At 35.9% G+C, this 22,442-nt stretch overlaps 1 protein-coding gene across 6 annotated transcripts in view; it reads right to left on the bottom strand.

Annotated features, from left to right (window-relative positions):
* Positions 1-22,442, bottom strand: part of inpp4b (inositol polyphosphate-4-phosphatase type II B) — a 489,649-nt gene that overhangs the window by 311,230 nt on the left and 155,977 nt on the right. For all 6 annotated transcript variants that reach the window (XM_062032293.1, XM_062032295.1, XM_062032296.1 and 3 more), the window contains one exon: positions 16,106-16,222. In XM_062032293.1, coding sequence (XP_061888277.1) covers positions 16,106-16,222 — 117 coding nt within the window. The remainder of the gene's footprint in view (positions 1-16,105; positions 16,223-22,442) is intronic.

Consider the following 22,442-nt stretch of genomic DNA (forward strand, 5'->3'; position numbering starts at 1 on the left):
CTTTATTTTAACCAACAATACAGTACATTAAACATATGTTTGTTGTTGTAAGTTTGTCCTTGAATAAAATAGTGATTAGAGGCCACATGATTCCTTGCTTCTTGTCTGTTTAATAAATGTCATCGGTGTTTAAAAAATGGCATTATTGGCTTTATTTTAACCAACAATACAGTACATTAAACATATGTTTGTTATTGTAAGTTTGTCCTTGAATAAAATAGTGATTAGAGGCCGCATGATTCCTTGCTTCTTGTCTGTTTAATAAATGTCATCGGTGTTTAAAAAATGGCATTATTGGCTTTATTTTAACCAACAATACAGTACATTAAACATATGTTTGTTATTGTACGTTTGTCCTTAAATAAAATAGTGATTAGAGGCCGCATGATTCCTTGCTTCTTGTCTCTTTGATAAATGTCATCAGTGTTTGAACCTGACAGGGACCACAAAAAAATTGCATTATTGGCTTTATTTTAACCAACAATACAGTACATTATACATATGTTTGTTTTTGTAAGTTTGTCCCTAAATAAAATAGTGATTAGAGGCCGCATGATTCCTTGCTTCTTGTCTGTTTGATAAATGTCATCAGTGTTTGAACCTGACAGGGACCACAAAAAATGGCATTATTGGCTTTATTTTAACCAACAATACAGTACATTAAACATATGTTTGTTATTGTACGTTTGTCCTTAAATAAAATAGTGATTAAAGGCCGCATGATTCCTTGCTTCTTGTCTGTTTGATAAATGTCATCAGTGTTTGAACCTGACAGGGACCACAAAAAAATGGCATTATTGGCTTTATTTTAACCAACAATACAGTACATTATACATATGTTTGTTATTGTAAGTTTGTTCTAAATAAAATAGTGATTAGAGGCCGCATGACTCCTTGCTTCTTGTCCGTTTAATAAATGTCATCAGTGTTTGAACCTGACAGGGACCACAAAAAATTGCATTATTGGCTTTATTTTAACCAACAATACAGTACATTAAACATATGTTTGTTGTTGTAAGTTTGTCCTTGAATAAAATAGTGATTAGAGGCCGCATGATTCCTTGCTTCTTGTCTGTTTGATAAATGTCATCAGTGTTTGAACCTGACAGGGACCACAAAAAAATGGCATTGGCTTTATTTTAACCAACAATACAGTACATTAAACATATGTTTGTTATTGTACGTTTGTCCTTAAATAAAATAGTGATTAAAGGCCGCATGATTCCTTGCTTCTTGTCTGTTTGATAAATGTCATCAGTGTTTGAACCTGACAGGGACCACAAAAAAATGGCATTATTGGCTTTATTTTAACCAACAATACAGTACATTAAACATATGTTTGTTGTTGTAAGTTTGTCCTTGAATAAAATAGTGATTAGAGGCCGCATGATTCCTTGCTTCTTGTCTGTTTGATAAATGTCATCAGTGTTTGAACCTGACAGGGACCACAAAAAAATGGCATTATTGGCTTTATTTTAACCAACAATACAGTACATTAAACATATGTTTGTTGTTGTAAGTTTGTCCTTGAATAAAATAGTGATTAGAGGCCGCATGATTCCTTGCTTCTTGTCTGTTTGATAAATGTCATCAGTGTTTGAACCTGACAGGGACCACAAAAAAATGGCATTATTGGCTTTATTTTAACCAACAATACAGTACATTAAACATATGTTTGTTGTTGTAAGTTTGTCCTTAAATAAAATAGTGATTAGAGGCCGCATGATTCCTTGCTTCTTGTCTGTTTGATAAATGTCATCAGTGTTTGAACCTGACAGGGACCACAAAAAAATGGCATTATTGGCTTTATTTTAACCAACAATACAGTACATTATACATATGTTTGTTATTGTAAGTTTGTTCTAAATAAAATAGTGATTAGAGGCCGCATGACTCCTTGCTTCTTGTCTGTTTAATAAATGTCATCAGTGTTTGAACCTGACAGGGACCACAAAAAAATGGCATTATTGGCTTTATTTTAACCAACAATACAGTACATTAAACATATGTTTGTTGTTGTAAGTTTGTCCTTGAATAAAATAGTGATTAGAGGCCGCATGATTCCTTGCTTCTTGTCTGTTTGATAAATTTCATCAGTGTTTGAACCTGACAGGGACCACAAAAAAATGGCATTATTGGCTTTATTTTAACCAACAATACAGTACATTAAACATATGTTTGTTATTGTAAGTTTGTCCTTGAATAAAATAGTGATTAGAGGCCGCATGATTCCTTGCTTCTTGTCTGTTTAATAAATGTCATCAGTGTTTGAACCTGACAGGGACCACAAAAAATGGCATTATTGGCTTTATTTTAACCAACAATACAGTACATTAAACATATGTTTGTTATTGTACGTTTGTCCTTAAATAAAATAGTGATTAGAGGCCGCATGATTCCTTGCTTCTTGTCTGTTTGATAAATGTCATCAGTGTTTGAACCTGACAGGGACCACAAAAAATTGCATTATTGGCTTTATTTTAACCAACAATACAGTACATTAAACATATGTTTGTTATTGTACGTTTGTCCTTAAATAAAATAGTGATTAAAGGCCGCTTGATTCCTTGCTTCTTGTCTGTTTGATAAATGTTATCAGTGTTTGAACCTGACAGGGACCACAAAAAATGGCATTATTGGCTTTATTTTAACCAACAATACAGTACATTAAACATATGTTTGTTGTTGTAAGTTTGTCCTTGAATAAAATAGTGATTAGAGGCCGCATGATTCCTTGCTTCTTGTCTGTTTGATAAATGTCATCAGTGTTTGAACCTGACAGGGACCACAAAAAAATGGCATTATTGGCTTTATTTTAACCAACAATACAGTACATTAAACATATGTTTGTTGTTGTAAGTTTGTCCTTGAATAAAATAGTGATTAGAGGCCGCATGATTCCTTGCTTCTTGTCTGTTTGATAAATGTCATCAGTGTTTGAACCTGACAGGGACCACAAAAAAATGGCATTATTGGCTTTATTTTAACCAACAATACAGTACATTAAACATATGTTTGTTGTTGTAAGTTTGTCCTTAAATAAAATAGTGATTAGAGGCCGCATGATTCCTTGCTTCTTGTCTGTTTGATAAATGTCATCAGTGTTTGAACCTGACAGGGACCACAAAAAAATGGCATTATTGGCTTTATTTTAACCAACAATACAGTACATTATACATATGTTTGTTATTGTAAGTTTGTTCTAAATAAAATAGTGATTAGAGGCCGCATGACTCCTTGCTTCTTGTCTGTTTAATAAATGTCATCAGTGTTTGAACCTGACAGGGACCACAAAAAAATGGCATTATTGGCTTTATTTTAACCAACAATACAGTACATTAAACATATGTTTGTTGTTGTAAGTTTGTCCTTGAATAAAATAGTGATTAGAGGCCGCATGATTCCTTGCTTCTTGTCTGTTTGATAAATTTCATCAGTGTTTGAACCTGACAGGGACCACAAAAAAATGGCATTATTGGCTTTATTTTAACCAACAATACAGTACATTAAACATATGTTTGTTATTGTAAGTTTGTCCTTGAATAAAATAGTGATTAGAGGCCGCATGATTCCTTGCTTCTTGTCTGTTTAATAAATGTCATCAGTGTTTGAACCTGACAGGGACCACAAAAAATGGCATTATTGGCTTTATTTTAACCAACAATACAGTACATTAAACATATGTTTGTTATTGTACGTTTGTCCTTAAATAAAATAGTGATTAGAGGCCGCATGATTCCTTGCTTCTTGTCTGTTTGATAAATGTCATCAGTGTTTGAACCTGACAGGGACCACAAAAAATTGCATTATTGGCTTTATTTTAACCAACAATACAGTACATTAAACATATGTTTGTTATTGTACGTTTGTCCTTAAATAAAATAGTGATTAAAGGCCGCATGATTCCTTGCTTCTTGTCTGTTTGATAAATGTCATCAGTGTTTGAACCTGACAGGGACCACAAAAAATGGCATTATTGGCTTTATTTTAACCAACAATACAGTACATTAAACATATGTTTGTTATTGTAAGTTTGTCCTTAAATAAAATAGTGATTAGAGGCCGCATGATTCCTTGCTTCTTGTCTGTTTAATAAATGTCATCAGTGTTTGAACCTGACAGGGACCATAAAAAAATGGCATTATTGGCTTTATTTTAACAAAAAATACAGTACATTAAACATATGTTTGTTGTTGTAAGTTTGTCCTTAAATAAAATAGTGATTAGAGGCCGCATGATTCCTTGCTTCTTGTCTGTTTAATAAATGTCATCAGTGTTTGAACCTGACAGGGACCACAAAAAAATGGCATTATTGGCCTTATTTTAACCAACAATACAGTACATTATACATATGTTTGTTATTGTAAGTTTGTTCTAAATAAAATAGTGATTAGAGGCCGCATGATTCCTTGCTTCTTGTCTGTTTGATAAATGTCATCAGTGTTTGAACCTGACAGGGACCACAAAAAAATTGCATTATTGGCTTTATTTTAACAAAAAATCTTAGGGTACATTAAACATATGTTTCTTCTTGCAATTTTGTCCTTAAATAAAATAGTGAACATACTAGACAACTTGTCTTTTAGCAGTAAGTAAGCAAACAAAGACTCCTAATTAGTCTGCTGACGTATGCAGTAACATATTGTGTCATTTATACACCTATTATTTTGTCAACATTATGAAGGACAAGCTGTAAAAATTAGTTATTAATCTACTTGTTCATTTACTGTTAATATCTGCTTACTTTCTGTTTCAACATGTTCTATCTACACTTCTGTTAAAATGTAATAATCACTTATTCTTCTCTTGTTTGGATACTTTACATTAGTTTTGGATGATAGTAATTACAGGATCATACATAGGTCATAATTTAAGTACTCATGTGTCCAGGGACATATGTACTGAGTTTATAAACATAATATGAATGTTTAAAAAAGATTTTTGTGACGATACAAAAATATAGATGTAATCCTAGTAGTATCAACTAGATATGCTCTTGTACTTGGTGTCATTACAGTGGATGTCAGGTGTAGATCCACCCATGCCGCTTGTTTACATTGTGACGCCGGTGAGCTATTGTATCCTCCTACGATGTGTAGTGAAGCATGTTTAGCTATTCCTCGTCCTGCAGTGATAATGCTACTTGTAAAAAAAACAGTACTTTTTAGAGGCGGTATAGTACCGAATATGATTCATTAGTATCGCGCTACTACACTAATACCGGTATACCGTACAACCCTATAGTGTATTTCCACGTGTAATGGGACACTCCGTGATTGTGCGCTGCCGAACATGCTCCAGCAATAGAAAACCAGCAATGTCACGATGTGACGAAGACGCGCCTTGTTAGGTATATTTTACTGTTGTATTTTATTCATCCTTCTGTGTTACAATGTAAATGTGGGGAGCCCCTAAAGGGACATGGGGGAAATGTTTATTTTTATTTAATTTTTTTATTTTTTTTAGACATGTATCTCGTGCGCACGAGAGACTTTTTATAAAGTTATAAAAAAAAAAAGCTTTTTAAATTATAATTTATTAAAAAAAATTGTAGACATGTATCTCGTGCGCACAAGAAACTTTTTATAAAGTTATAAAAAATAAATTAAAAAATATGTATAATTAATTTTTTTACATTTTTTTTAAACACGTCTAAAAAAAAAAAATAAAAAAAAAAATGTATTATTAAAAAAAAAAAGTCCCTCATGTCCCTTTAGGGGTTCCGTAATACGGGGGAAAAAAATGAATAAATTAAAAAAAAAAAAATCCCCCATGTCCCTTTAGGGGCGCCGTATAAATGTGATACTGCGTGCACCTTTATTTATTTTTTGTCTTTCAAAAAAGTGGGGCGGGGACCGGTACTTTACCATGAATTGATTAACGTGGACTTAAACAAGTTGAACAACTTATTGGGGTGTTACCATTTAGTGGTCAATTGTACGGAATATGTACTGTACTATCTACTAATAAAAGTTTCAATCAATCAATCAAACTCTTGAGAGGCAGTATAGTACCGAATATGATTCATTAGTATCGCGGTACTATACCAATACCGGTATACCGTACAACCCTATACTGTAGTGTATTTCCACGTGTAATGGGACACTCTGCACGCAAAACTACCAACAAATCATCTTTTATTGGTAGTAATTGTTGCCTCATTTTTGTGTGAATCCCGCATTAGGCAGTGGGCCTGGTTACCGTAAAATCCGTACTAAAAAAATGCTACTTGTTTCCTACACTTCAAACCCTGCGGCTTATAAAACGACATGTCTAATTTATGGATTTTTTTTCCATAAAAAAAAAAAAAAGAAAAAAGTGCTTGGGCTGGGCGATATGGACCAAAACTATTTTTATTTTGTTATTCTAGCTTGTTAATAGGGTTGTACGGTATACCGGTACTAGTATAGTATAGCGGTACTAATGTATCAAAAACGGAACTATACTCTGTTTGGCGTTGCCGAACATGCTCCAGCAATAGAAAACCAGCAATGTCACTGTCAGGTTCAAACACTGATGACGTTTGTTAAACAGACCGAGAAGCAAGGAATTAAACGGAGACAGAATTAAGGCTTTTCCTGAGGCGGGGCCTCCGGAATTTGATGGTTCTGTACCTGCGCCCTGATGGTAGTGGGATGATGTATTGGTATAGTGGATGACTGATATCCTGGACTATCGTTTTTGCCAGTCGAATGATGGACCTGTGGTTTAAATCTGAAATGTTGGGTGTGGGTAGGCCGATGATTTTAGCTGCTATGTTTGTAATGCGTGTGAGTTTGGTCCGGTTGGTTACAGAAAGCACGATAAAAAAAACATGTGGAACAGTACATAAGAATGGGTTGAACAATGCTTTTGGTAAAGTAATAACAGGAGATGAGGTGCAACGTATAGTCCTTTAAGTTTTCGGATGGCTGACAGTCTTTGTTGACTTCTTTTTTGAATGTCCGTGGTGTGCTGATCAAAGGTGAGTTTTTTATTTATATAGTTTAAATTTGAGGAGAAACGCCTGGGCTGTGCTCTTGCACGGTCTTCCCTGATTACATGGTAAAAGCTGTTTCTAAGGGAGGGGGGTCGTAAACAGCCGCTGCCTATGGGCACAAAACAGTTCAAAGAAAAGGTGCCTGGAGGGGGGTCAGGACCTGCTTCCTCTCTGCTTTGTAGATCTCGGGTCAAGACAAAATCTTCCTGTGGATTACAATGGCTCAAAGAAACTGACGCCTTCATGTCGCTTCCCATCGTACACAGTGGAGTTTTACAAGCCTTTTGATTGGTAAGATCAAAGACAGCGTTTGTCTGCTCGCCGGGAACTCATTGAAACACAAAGTTTTGTGATAACTTAGATACAATTATTCTGACAGTCACGATGTGACGACGACGCGCCGCCATGGCCGTTTAAAAAAAGTGGTGATTCATTAGTATCGCGGTACTATACCAATACAGGTATACCGTACAACCCTATACTGTAGTGTATTTCCACGTGTAATGGGACACTCGGCACGCAAAACTACCAACAAATCATCTTTTATTGGTAGTAATTCTTGCCTCATTTCTGTGTGATATGGACCAAAACTGATATCCCGGTAATTTTATGCCGAATGGCAATATAGGGTGTATAAACAGCAGCTTTTTGTTACTCTAGCTTGTTAATAGGGTTGTACGGTATACCGGTACTAGTATAGTATAGCGGTACTAATGAATCAAAAACGGAACTACACTCTGTTTGGCGCTGCCGAACATGCTCCAGCAATAGAAAACCAGCAATGTCACTGTCAGGTTCAAACACTGATGACATCGATTAAACAGACAAAGAAGCAAGGAATTAAACAGAGACAGAATTCAATTTAGCTCAATTGAGGAGAAACGCCTGGGCTGGACTCTTGCACAGTCTTCCCTGATTACATGGTAAAAGCTGTTTCTAAGGGAGGGGGGTCGTAAACAGCCGCTGCCTTTGGGCACAAAACAGTTCAAAGAAAAGGTGCCTTGTAGTCCGCTTTGTAGATCTCGGGTTAAGACAAAATCTCCCTGTGGATTACAATAGCTCAAAGAAACCGACGCCATCGTACACAGTGGAGTTTTACAAGCCTTTTGATTGGTAAGATCAAAGACAGCTTTTGTCTCATTGAAACGCAAAGTTTTGTGATAACTTAGATACAATTATTCCTTTAAAAAAAGTGGTACTCTTGAGAGGCGGTATAGTACCGAATATGATTCATTAGTATCGCGGTACTATGCTAGCACCGGTGTACCGTACAACCCGAGCTAGGTCACTTTAAAATCCCAAATAAAAATTCTCTTGAGATAACTCAAGTCCACATTTGTCACCACATAAACAAAATGGACTCTCCATCTTCATCCTGGAGTCTCACCTCCCAGGTTTTTATTTTGTTGTTGTTTTTTTCCCCTCCTCTCGTGAGCACCGTCTCGCTGAAACGCCTTCACGTTTATTAGCCTGCTGCAAAAAAAACGAAGGCGAGCCTCCCTCCGGTGGGGACGCGCGGCGCCGGAATGAGAGGTGCACTCAGGAAGGAAGGTGGGGCGGATCCAGTGCCGAGCTCGCACGGGTGTTGTTGAGCATGAATATGCAACGAAGCCTAAGAATACGCTATTGTGCTCTGGTTTCGAAAGGAGAGACGAGGGTTTTACTGCGCGCTGGAGCTCGCACACAGATACAATACAACGAGCGTGAATGTTGTTGTAAACTCATCCAGGCTTTCTTAATGGACGATACGGGTAGATGTCAGCTTTGACGATGACTGGCAGACAAAGCGCGGCGCATATTTTACGGTGGTCGATAGCGTGCGTGATGGCAGACATGGCAGACAGTCAAGGTCACACGGAGTGGGTGGATGGATGGATGGATCAAGAATTCTATTTCTCAGCTGATGTCAGAGGAATATACACTATATTGACAAAAGTATTTGGCCGCCCAGCCAAATGATCAGAATCGAAGCGTGGGATGCAGTGGCGTATCTAATTTCACCTTCCATCCATCCATCCATCTTCTTCCGCTTATACGAGGTCGGGTCGCGGAGGCAGCAGCCTAAGCAGGGAAGCCCAGACTTCCCTCTCCCCAGACTTCCCTCTCCCCAGACTTTCCTCTCCCCCAGCCACTTGGTCCAGCTCCTCCCGGGGGATCCCGAGGCGTTCCCAGGCCAGCCGGGAGACATAGTCTTCCCAACGTGTCCTGGGTCTTCCCCGTGGCCTCCTACCAGTCGGACGTGCCAAAAAACACCTCCCTAGGGAGGCGTTCAGATGGCATCCTGACCAGATGCCCGAACCACCTCATCTGGCTCCCGGAGCAGCGGCTTTACTTTGAGCTCCCTCCGGATGGCAGAGCTTCTCACCCTATCTCTAAGGGAGAGCCCCGCCACCCGGCGGAGGAAACTCATTTCGGCCGCTTGTACCCGTGATCTTGTCCTTTCGGTCATAACCCAAAGCTCATGACCATAGGTGAGGACGGGAACGTAGATCGACCGATAAATTGAGAGCTTTGCCTTCCGGGAGCTCCTTCTTCACCACAACGGATCGATACAGCGTCCGCATTACTGAAGACGCCGCCTGTCGATCAAGACTCTGAGGTACTTGAACTCTTCCACTTGGGGCAAGATCTCCTCCGCAACCCGGAGATGGCACTCCACCCTTTTCCGGGCGAGAACCATGGACTCTGACTTGGAGGTGCTGATTCTCATCCCAGTCGCTTCACACTCGGCTGCGAAACGATCCAGTGAGAGCTGAAGATCCTGGCCAGATGAAGCCATCAGGACCACATCATCTGCAAATAGCAGAGACCTAATCCTGCAGCCACCAAACCGGATCCCCTCACCAAACCGGATCCCCTCATCCCTTGGCGGAGTCCAACCCTCACTGGAAACGGGTCCGACTTACTGCCGGCAATGCGGACCAAGCTCTGACACTGATCGTACAGGGAGCGGACCGCCACAATCAGATAGTCCGATACCCCGTACTCTCTGAGCACTCCCCACAGGACCTCCCGAGGGACGCGGTCGAATGCCTTCTCCAAGTCCACAAAGCACATGTAGACTGGTTGGGCAAACTCCCATGCACCCTCAAGGACCCTGCCGAGAGTATAGAGCTGGTCCACAGTTCCACGACCAGGACGGAAACCTCCTGAATCCGAGGTTCGACTATCCGGCGTAGCCTCCTCTCCAGTACACCTGAATAGACCTTACCGGGAAGGCTGAGGAGGACACCTTATTGGGTTAAAAATATTTTTTGCAAACCCATCCATCCATTCTCTACCGCTTGTCCCTTTTGGGGTCGCGGGAGCCTATCTCAGCTGCATTCGGGCGGTAGGCGGCGTACACCCCGGACAAGTCGTCACCTCATCACAAACCAGTAACTATAATCCGCAAATAACGTGCCGTTGTTGAGTGTCGGTGCTGTCTAGAGCTCGGCAGAGTAACCGTGTAATACTCTTCCATATCAGTAGGTGGCAGCAGGTAGCCGACGCCTTCTCTGGACTGATGAATCACGCTTTTCCATCTGGCAATCTGATGGACCAGTCTGGGTTTGGAGGTTGCCAGGAGAACGCTACATTTCAGACTGCATTGTGCCGAGTGTGAAATTTGGTGGAGGAGGAATTATGGCGTGGGGTTGGTTTTTCAGGAGTTGGAATTGGCCCCTTAGCTCCAGTGAAAAGAACTTTGAATGCTCCAGGATACCAAAACATTTTGGACAATTCCATGCTCCCAACCTTGTGAGAACAGTTTGGAGCGGGCCCCTTGCTCTTCCAACATGACTGTGCACCAGTGCACAAAGCAAGGTCCATAAAGACATGGATGACAGAGTCTGGTGTGGATGAACTTGACTGGCCTGCACAGAGTCCTGACCTGAACCCGATAGAACACCTTTTGGATGAATTAGAACGGAGACTGAGAGCCAGGTCTTCTCCACCAACATCAGTGTGTGACCTCACCAATACGCTTTTGGAAGAATGGTGGAAAATTCCTATAAACACACTCCGCAACCTTGTGGACAGCCTTCCCAGAAGAGTTGAAGCTGTAATAGCTGCAAAAGGTGGACCCACATTATATTGAACCCTATGGGTTAGGAATGGGATGGCACTTCAAGTTCATATGTGAGTCAAGGCGGGTGGCCAAATACTAGTGTACTTCCTTTTTTCGCCATTTGGGTTATGTTGAAAACCTTCCCCCAGCCCCATGGCAATTATTGCAGTATTCTCACTAATCTAGCCTGTGAGCTCGCTAACTATAACAAACTGCTGAACCAACAGAAATAGGGACTCGCTATTATGTCGGAGTCCCGATGGATTAATTTCCCACATTCCCGTTTGGCATCGGTTTAAAATCTAGTTGGAGTCAAAAAGTATACAAATGTGAGTTTTCGGGTGATATAATCCACAAAGGTCCAATTGATGTACCTTAACTCCTCTAAAACATCTTCAAGAAAGAAGAAGAATCCAGTTGCTTGTAATCCAGGCAAAAAAAAGCCCTTTTTTTTTTCTTTTCCAGACACTTGGCAACCCTAATGACAGCTGACACCTGGCACACAAATCGCTAGCTGGAAACTAAAGCACAAATTGATAGGTGGTAGCTAGCACAGCTAATCGCTAAAGGATAACGAGTGGGCTAATCAAAAGCTGACAACTGGGGCGGTCATTGCTAGCAGGTCACTTGAGCGTTAATCGCCAGCTATCTCATATGCAAACATGAATTACATTATAATTATATATATTATAATTATTCATGTTTTTATTTTAAAACAGCAAGGTACAGTACATAGGGTGTCAATGCCACTGTCATTTTTTATACATATACAATAAATATATAGATTATACATATACATATAATATATACATTTTTTATATATGTATAATATATATAATATATACATACATACATACATATATACAGTATATACACACACATATATTTATACATACACACATCTATCTATATATATACACACATCTATCTATATATATACACACATACACCTCTATATACGTGCATACATACATACATACATACATACATACATATATATATATATGCATGCATGCATATATATATATATGCATGCATATATATATATGCATGCATGCATGCATGCATATATATATATATATATATATATATATATATATATATATATATATATGCATGCATGCATATATATATATATATATATATATATATATATATATATATATATATATATATATATATATATATATATATATATATATATATATATATATATATATATATATATATATATATATATATATCTGTTTGATGGCGCAGAGAACGAAAGAGTTCAGCTCCTCGTGTGCAGAAGGTGGCTGGCATCGTCTATGATTGCTTGCAGTTTGTCCAGAGATATTGTCTGTGTAACCGTCACCAGGGAGTCCAGCTCCATGCCAATCACAGACGGTGTTACGAGGGAAACTAACAAGCAGCGCTATGAAAACAAGCCCAACAGGCAAAGTGTGGGAAACAGAGTCCGCTCAATAGTACAGAAAACCAGGCAACGTTGTGTAGAAAAGGACAAACTACCTTCCAGCTAGTGTTGTCCCGATACCAATATGTTGGTACCGGTACCAAAATGTATTTTGAAACTTTTCTAAATAAAGGGCACTACAAAAAATGGCATTATTGGCAATATTTTACCAAAAAATCTTAGGGTACTTTAAACATATGTTTATTGTTACAAGTTTGTCCTTAAATAAAATAGTGAACATACTAGACAACTTGTCTTTTAGTAGTAAGTAAACAAACAAAGACTCCTAATTAGTCTGCTGACGTATGCAGTAACATATTGTGTCATTTATACACCTATTATTTTGTCTACATTATGAGGGACAAGCTGTAAAAATGGATTATTAATCTACTTGTTCATTTACTGTTAATATCTGCTTACTTTCTCTTTCAACATGTTCTATCTACACTTCTGTTAAAATGTAATAATCACTTATTCTTCTGTTGTCTTGATACTTTACATTAGTTTTGGATGATACCACAAATTTTGGTATCAATCCGATACCAAGTAGTTACAGGATCATACATTGGTCATATTCAAAGTCCTCATGTGTCCAGGGACATATTTCCCGACTTTATAAACATAACCTTTTTAAAAAAACGAAAAAATATTTTGTGATGCTAAAAAATATCGATGTAATCATAGTAGTATCGACTAGATACGCTCCTGTACTTGGTATCATTACAGTGGATAATAGGTGTAGATCTACTAATGGCGTTTGTTTACATTGTTCTTTTGTGTTTTTTTTGTTTTTGTAACATTAGTTTTGGATGATACCACAAATTTGGGTATCGATCCGATACCAAGTAGTTACAGGATCATACATTGGTCATATTCAAAGTCCTCATGTGTCCAGGGACGTATTTCCTGACTTTATAAACATAACCTTTTTAAAAAACGAAAAAATATTTTGTGATGCTAAAAAATATCTTTGTAATCATAGTAGTATCGACTAGATACGCTCCTGTACCTGGTATCATTACAGTGGATGTTAGCTGTAGATCTACTAATGGCGTTTGTTTACATTGTTTATTTTGTGTTTTTTTTGTTTTTGTAACGTTAGTTTTGGATGATACCACAAGTTTGGGTATCAATCCGATACCAAGTAGTTACAGGATCATACATTGGTCATATTCAAAGTCCTCATGTGTCCAGGGACGTATTTCCTGACTTTATAAACATAACCTTTTTAAAAAACAAAAAAATATTTTGTGATGCTAAAAAATATCGATGTAATCATAGTAGTATCGACTAGATACGCTCCTGTACTTGGTATCATTACAGTGGATAATAGGTATAGATCTACTAATGGCGTTTGTTTACATTGTTCTTTTGTGTTTTTTTTGTTTTTGTAACATTAGTTTTGGATGATACCACAAATTTAGGTATCAATCCGATACCAAGTAGTTACAGGATCATACAATGGTCATAACGTAAGTCCTCATGTGTCCAGGGACGTATTTCCTGAGTTTATAAACATAAAATATATTTAAAAAAATGTTGTGATGCTAAAAAAATATCGATGTAATCATAGTAGTATCTACCAGATACGCTCCTGTACTTGGTATCATTCAGTATAGTACCGAATATGATTCATTAGTATCGCGGTACTATACCAATACCGGTATACTGTACAACCCTATTACCAGCGCATGCATATTTTGCTTTATTGTGGGAACTGAAATGCAAACCCAAATAAGTAACCACACGATTAAATACAACCCCCGAAAAAAACACACCCCACATCTTATGAAATTCGCAAGCAACTTTATAAAAAGAAAAAAAAAGTGGTACTTTTATATTTCATTGATACTACCAGTTATGGGTTTACAGAAAAATAAACTGTGCCGTATTAAGATACCTTTATTAAGTCAGCCGGATCAAACACTTAGCGGGCAAACAAGCAGCACTCAGTCGGACTGAGTCGGACTACCTCCAAGTAATGTTGTAAATTTCCACGCCAACAAAGCAAGTATGCCTGATAAAAAACAAAAACAATGGAAAGTAAAGCACAGCTCCAATTATTGTAAAATGCGCTAGCTTGATGCTAATTTACAAAGACATGCTACAGATTAGCATTAGTGATTTTACATGGCGATTTTCACACCTCCAAATATGAGAACACAAAGTACAAGATACACGTTAAAATCAAACAGCTGGTGTGTAATAAGTACAACACCTACAGTATAAATACTTTGTTGGGCGCAACACAATAGACTCCGCTTAATGGCAAAGACTACTTTCTGAGTTGTTGCAAGTTTCCACACCAACAAAGCAGGTATGCCTGATAAAAAACAATGGAAAGTAAAGCACAGCTCCACTCTTCTTTTAAAATGCGCTAGCTTGAAGCTAATTTACATCGAATTTGCCAAAGACATGCTACTGATTAGCATTAGTTATTTCACATGGCGATTTTCACACCTCCAAACATGAGAACAAAAAGTACAACTGTGATACACGTTTCAATCAAACAGCTGGTGTGTAATAAGTACAACACTTACAGTATAAATACTTTGTCGGGCGCAACAAAATAATAGATTCAGCTTAATGGCAAAGACTACTTTCAGACTACGATGCAAAGTCTACTATATGATACTTGCAAGTAAGACCCAGAAGTGTAAGAAATCAAGATACAACAACAATTATGTAAATGAGAAATATGGCAAACCGGTACTTTTCAAACAGAGTATAGTACCGTATTTGAGTCATTAGGACCGCCATACTATACTAGTACAGGTATACCGTACAACCCTATTAACAAGCTACAATGACAAAAAGCTGCTGTTCTCTGTACGCACCGCTTTGTCAGCACGTGCACACACGGAAATCCCTTTGGGTGCCCTCAAAACGATCAGAAATCACGAAAATCATTAACTTCAGCTACCATATTAGCACAAATAAACATTTAACAAAGTAAAATTCACGTAAATTAACACCGGCAAAGGAAAAGGGCAAACCGGCAGAGGGAGAAGGGCTTGTAGGGTACGTATGTGTGTGTTTGGAAGAGGCGCCGCTGAATGAGAGGTAAGCTCTTTTCATCCGCTGCGAAATAAGTCCCGTCAAAATGCCACAAAAACAGCTTTTGCACCCAATTATTATCAGCTCACTGTTGAATAAAAATGTGATTTATTATTACTAACCAAATCAACATATATTAACACATGAACACAAACAGAAGTACCAAGAATTGGTACCGTTGGTATTGATTCCTAGGAACTGGTAATTGGTACCGTATCGATTCAAATGTAAAAGGTACCCTTAAACCAGTAAAAGGTTCCTTGTTGTCCTTCCAGCAGTCTGCCTTTGTTCCTCATGACGAGCTTTGCGTCTTGTTACATTCCGGTAAGACTCAACAGCTAATAGTCTCACACCATACACTCTTGAATTTAGTCACACTCCATTCTCTAGTTTAGTTATAATATTGTTTGGGTATTATATATATATTGCAAATATATATAATAAATACATAGAGCTAGTATTCCCCCTTGTGGTCTGTGCCGTTTACTCCCCCCAGACACATAACATCACTTTCGCTGACAATTCAACCAACGGGGGGGGGGGGGGGGGGGGGAAATGTACTCACTGCTTCGTGGCTCTTGTCCCTGGCATCATACACAGTCAGCTTCACGACTGTCTCCGGGGCGGCGGGACCGTCGGAAGGGAAGGTCACCCCCGATAGAAAGCACGGGTCTTTGTTTGCCTGCGGGACAACGAGAAAGGGACAAGACAGAAAATGGGGTGAGATGCAGGTCGCCCGGAGCAGCGCCCTGCTACAACACACACGCTAACGAGGAGGCAGGCAGCCAAAACGGAGACTGTGGGCCAGGACGATGGCGTCTTGGGCCGACTGCCGGGATCCGTCTCTTGTCCTGCCGCTGCTGCAACAGGACAGATAGAGACTTTACAGGGAGACCCGCCGGGGACGGCTCTAAGTGAGACCGCAGGGAAACACGTGTTGACAGGTAAATTGGACCAAAACATCCCCATCTCCCAGTGTTAAACACACCAGAGGGCCAACACTCTCCCGTACGACCGCAGGGCTGATTTATGACCCCCACAACCAAAGCCCACTTTTACAATGCAGTGGAGAGTGTGGATTTAAACTAGAAAAACACTGCAGTGCCAGCACTGGACACACAAAAAAAAGACCTGCTGAGAGAGATTGTGTCTTGAGAGGCAGCCATTGTGACAAACTACATACTGTACATGTATGATATACTGTACATATATGATATACAGTACATATATACTGGATGGACGCAAAGACAGAAAAGAATATCTCTGCCAAAAAGCCAAACTTTGTGCAAATATCTTGACAAATAAGAGACTTATTATACAAGCAAAGAGCAGGCAGCAGCTCACACATTCTCATACTTTCTGTAACAACGTAACATGCCTGATTAGCACTCCAACAAGTCAATAACATCCACAAAGCTCACCTTTGTGCATTCACACACAGTAAAAGACGTTTGGTGGACAAAATGAGACAAAGGAGTGGAAGATTTTACATGTAAACAAACTGTTGCGTCACAGTCCACACTATGGTGAGTTCAAGAACCGCCGAAATTAGTAGGACAAAACGATGTTCACCATCAGTGATGCATACACACAAACATATTAAACGGTGGGCTTTCTAACAATTGGGAAGGTTTGTGTCATGTTTGTCCTCAAACAAGAAACATACTAAAACAAAACAAATATGTTCCCCCCCATCTTTTTCCATTTTCAATACTTTTTTAAAAATGCTCCAGGGAGCCACTAGGGCGGCACCAAAGAGCCGCATGCGACTCGAGAGCCGCGGGTTGCTGACCCCCGAACTATATGATTTACCTGAGAAGCTGGACAGGACAAAAAAATATAAAAAAAAAAAAAAAAAAATACAATTTATTTTAAAAATAATAAAAAATTAAAAAAATAAAATTCATTTTAAAAATAATAAAAAAATAAAAAAATAAAATTTATTTTAAAAATAAAAAAAAATAAAAAAAATAAAATGTATTTTAAAAATAATAAAAAATTAAAAAAATTAAATTTATTTAAAAAAAAACTACTCTGTATTGGTGTTAAAAAAAAAATACCAAAAAAAACCATATTGGTTTGAATGAACCAACATACATGAAACAACACAATTGTGCACCTTTGTGGCCGCATTTGCAGAGGAAATAAACATAAGTCGGAAGTGATGGGGCTTTTCCAGTCATTTGAGGCTTGTTTATAGCCACTTAGGGTCTATTTGACTAATTCAAAGCACTTTTGTGTTTACACCGAGGGCTTCCTCTTCCTTAACTGGGCGTCTCCAGCCTTGGCGGCCCCTCTGGGAGCGTTTGAGGACACGCCGGGACGTGCTAATGAGTCCCAAATAGACAGACTGGCACACAAGTCCAATCAAAGTCTGGCCACAAACATCAATGTAAAAAAAAAGAAAAAGAAAAAGAAAAAAAAGAGTGAGCCAATAAAGTTGAGATTTCGGCAGGTCAATAAAAGAGCAGGTAGAATAGGTAAAAAAAACTAAAACAAACACAGGTCGTGCTTGACTTTGAAAGGCTAAAACATTTGAGTGCTGTTCAAGAGTACGACATCGTAAATTAACTGCAGTTTGACATTGATGTCGACATTTGCATTCATTCCTCCAATCCCTAACGGATGCTTTGAGAGATGTTCAAACATTTGTAGTGGAGTGATTAGCGCCACGTTTTAATGGCTTCATCAATGAGAGCGAAAGCCGCAATAAAAATCCCTCGTATAGTTTTTTTTACCTGCTGCCTCATTCCAACAACAACAATCATACTGCTTACACCCAGACAACTTAGGACCATATATTGATACGTATATATATTGATACATATAATGATACAAAACTAGACAATAGTCAATGTTACTGATTCCAGCAGGTGGTTTTCATTGAGGGCCACATGGCTGCCATCAGAGGGCCGCTTGTAACAGTGAATAATGTAGGAATTTGCCTCTGGATTTCATTATTAATTATATAAATAGTTTTAAGTAGACTGTCCATTTTACAGTAAAAACTTTACATTTACAAAATGTTACTGTAAAATATTGCGTTTATTTGTTTGTTTGTTTTTACAACATTTTACGGTAAATGGAAAAACAGTACCACCGTTTTTTTTTGGGAGGGGGGGTTTTACGAAAAAAGCTGGCAGTTTAGTTGCCAGAATTTTTGTGTTAAAGTGACATTGGTTTTTACAACATTATATTGTTCATGGAAAAACAGTACAAGTTATTTTCTTATTCTGCCAGTTTTTATACCAAAAAAACAAATATGCCGTCTTTCCATTTACAGTAATACACCGTTAAAAACTACAATTGTAGATTTTACAGTCAAAAACTGGCAGCTTAGTCAACAGAATTGTAACGCAAAAAAAATGAGTTTTTAAAAAAAAAAATTAAAATAGAATAATAGAATAGAATATATAGAAGAGAGTTAAAAAAATATATTTTAAGGGAAAAACATGATAAAAAAAGGTAACTGATATTTATACAGTGTTTTTATGGAAAACAATTGTTAATGCTACCATAAAATATATGGAATAATGTGACATGTAAAAAAATGTATTTAAAAAAACGTGTTTAAAAAAATAAATAAAATAAAAGAGTTAAAATAATATTTTAAGGGAAAAAACATGATAAAAAAGTAACTGATATTTATAATGTTTTTATGTAAAACATTTTTTAATGCTACCATAAAATATATGGAATAATGTGACATGTAAAAAAATTTTTTTAAATAAATATATATTTTCACAAAAAAAATAGAAGACAGTTAAAATAATATTTTAAGGGGGAAAACATGAGATAAAATAGGTAACTGATATTTATACAGTGTTTTTATGTAAAACAATTGTTAATGCTACCATAAACTATGTGACATGTAAAAAGTTGTATTTAAAAAAACATGTTTAAAAAAATAAAATAAAAATAGAATAGAGTTAAAATAATATTTTAAGGAAAAAAACTTGAGATAAAAAAGTAACTGATATCTATTCTGTGTTTTTATGTAAAACATTTTTTAACGCTGCCATAAAAAAAAAAGAATGCGACATGTTAAAAAATGTATTTAAAAAAAAAAAAAAAGAGTTAAAATAATATTTTAAGGGAAAAACATGAGATAAAAAAGGTAACTAATATTTATACAGTGTTTTTATGTAAAACAATTTTTAATGCTACCATAAAATATATGGAATAATGTGACATGTAAAAAAATTTATTTAAAAAAACATGTTTAAAAAAAATTATAACATAGTTAGAATAATATTTTAAGGGAAAAAACATGATAAAAAAAAGTAACTGATATTTATACAGTGTTTTTATGTAAAACATTTTTTAATGCTACCATAAAACACATGGAATAATGCGACATGTAAAAAAAACCATTTAAAAATATAAATATTTTTACAAAAAAAATAGAGTTAAAATAATATTTTAAGGGTAAAAACATGATAAAGTAACTGATATTTATAATGTTTTTATGTAAAACATTTTTTAATGCTACCATAAAATATATGGAATAATGTGACATGTAAAAATATGTATTTAAAAAAACATGTTTAAAAAAATAAAATAAAAATAGAATAGAGTTAAAATAATATTTTAAGGAAAAAAACTTGAGATAAAAAAGTAACTGATATCTATTCGGTGTTTTTATGTAAAACATTTTTTAATGCTGCCATAAAAAAAAAAGAATGCGACATGTTAAAAAATGTATTTAAAAAAAAAAAAAAGTGTTGTTTAAAAAAAAAAAAAAAAAAAAAAAAGAGTTATAATATTTTAAGGGAAAAACATGAGATAAAAAAGGTAACTAATATTTATACAGTGTTTTTATGTAAAACAATTTTTAATGCTACCATAAAATATATGGAATAATGTGACATGTAAAAAAATGTATTTAAAAAAACACGTTTAAAAAAAATTATAAAATAGTTAAAATAATATTTTAAGGGAAAAAACATGATAAAAAAAAGTAACTGATATTTATACAGTGTTTTTATGTAAAACATTTTTTAATGCTACCATAAAATACATGGTATAATGCGACATGTAAAAAAAACCATTTAAAAATATATATATTTTTACAAAAAAAATAGAGTTAAAATAATATTTTAAGGGGGAAAACATGAGATAAAATAGGTAACTGATATATATATATACAGTGTTTTTATGTAAAACATTTTTTAATGCTACAATAAACTATATGGAATAATGCGACATGTAAACAATTGTATTTAAAAAAAACATGTTTAAAAAAAATATATATATAGAATAGAGTTAAAATAATATTTTAAGGAAAAAAAACTTGAGATAAAAAGTAACTGATATGTATTCGGTGTTTTTACGTAAAACATTTTTTAATGCTACCATGAAAAAAAAAGAATAATGCGACAGGTTAAAAAATGTATTTAAAAAAAAAAAAAAAAAAGTGTTGTTTTAAAGAAAAAATAAGAGTTAAAATAATATTTTAAGGGAAAAACATGATTAAAAAAAAGGTAACTGATATTTATACAGTGTTTTTATGTAAAACAATTTTTAATGCTACCATAAAATATATGGAATAATGTGACATGTAAAAAATTTATTTAAAAAAACGTGTTTAAAAAAAAATAAAAAATAGTTAAAACAATATTTTAAGGGAAAAAACACGATAAAAAACTGATATTTATACAGTGTTTTTATGTAAAACATTTTTAATGCTACTATAAAATATATGGAATAATGCGACATGTAAAAAAATGTATTTAAAAAAAAATAAAAATTGAGATTTAAAATAATATTTTAAGGGAAAAACATGAGATAAAAAAGGTAACTGATATTTATACAGTGTTTTTATGTATAACAATTTTTAATGCTACCATAAACTATATGGAATAATGTGACATGTAAAAAAATGTATTTAAAAAAAAACGTGTTTAAAAAAATAAATAAATGAGTTAAAATAATATTTTAAGGGAAAAAAACGAGATAAAAAATGTAATTGTTATTTAAACAGTGTTTTTATGTAAACTTATTTTTAATATGCCATATGGAATAATGTGACATGTAAAATTGTTTATTTAAAAATAGAGAGTTAAAATAATATTTTAAGGTAAAAAAAAAAACATAATAAAATAACTTTAAAAAAAAAAAAGTTTTGCATAAAAATACATTGACCAGAGACAAACTGTAACAAAATGTAGGATGTTTCTGTTATGAATAAAAAAAACATTGTATATATCTTTCATTATACAATATTTTAATCTTGCATTATCCCAACATTTCATCATAAAAATCTGAATTTCTTGCTTGTTCTTATATTATTGAGCGAATGTGATCGGAGTAGTTCTCACAGAGGCAAAGACAAAATAAAACATGTTGCTCAGCCCACTAATTGCTCCAAAATCTGCATCTCGTGATGGCCAAGGTGCAATAAGAACTTTCTCATTCTCTACAATCACATCAACTGTCTGGTTTGTTTGCAGGGAACTTTGCTAAAAAAAAAAATGTATACTAATTATGTTCAGCAGCAAAAAGACACATTATACACATCCATGCATACACACACACACATACATACATACACACACACACACAGGCTGGCAGCGTGAATAGGTCTCATTGAAGCTTACCAGCATGTTTGGCAGCCTATGCAGTGTGTGGATCTTCTGATGAGCTGAGATGAGCTCAAGTGCTAAGCCCGACTGCATTGACACACACACTAACACACACTAACACACACACACAAGCCAACAGAGTGGTGAACACACACTTGCAGTCCTCTCTCCTCCGGGGTTTTTTTTGGCCATTTAAGGTCGCAAACATCAGCGGAACGGCCAATTTGGGCCATTTAGGAGGGCGTGTGTTTGTTTGCTGTGATTACGACACACACAAACACACACACACACACACACACACACAAGTGCTGTGTGAGA

The sequence above is a fragment of the Entelurus aequoreus genome, linkage group LG22, assembly GCF_033978785.1.
Source record: "Entelurus aequoreus isolate RoL-2023_Sb linkage group LG22, RoL_Eaeq_v1.1, whole genome shotgun sequence".
NCBI lineage: Eukaryota > Metazoa > Chordata > Actinopteri > Syngnathiformes > Syngnathidae > Entelurus > Entelurus aequoreus.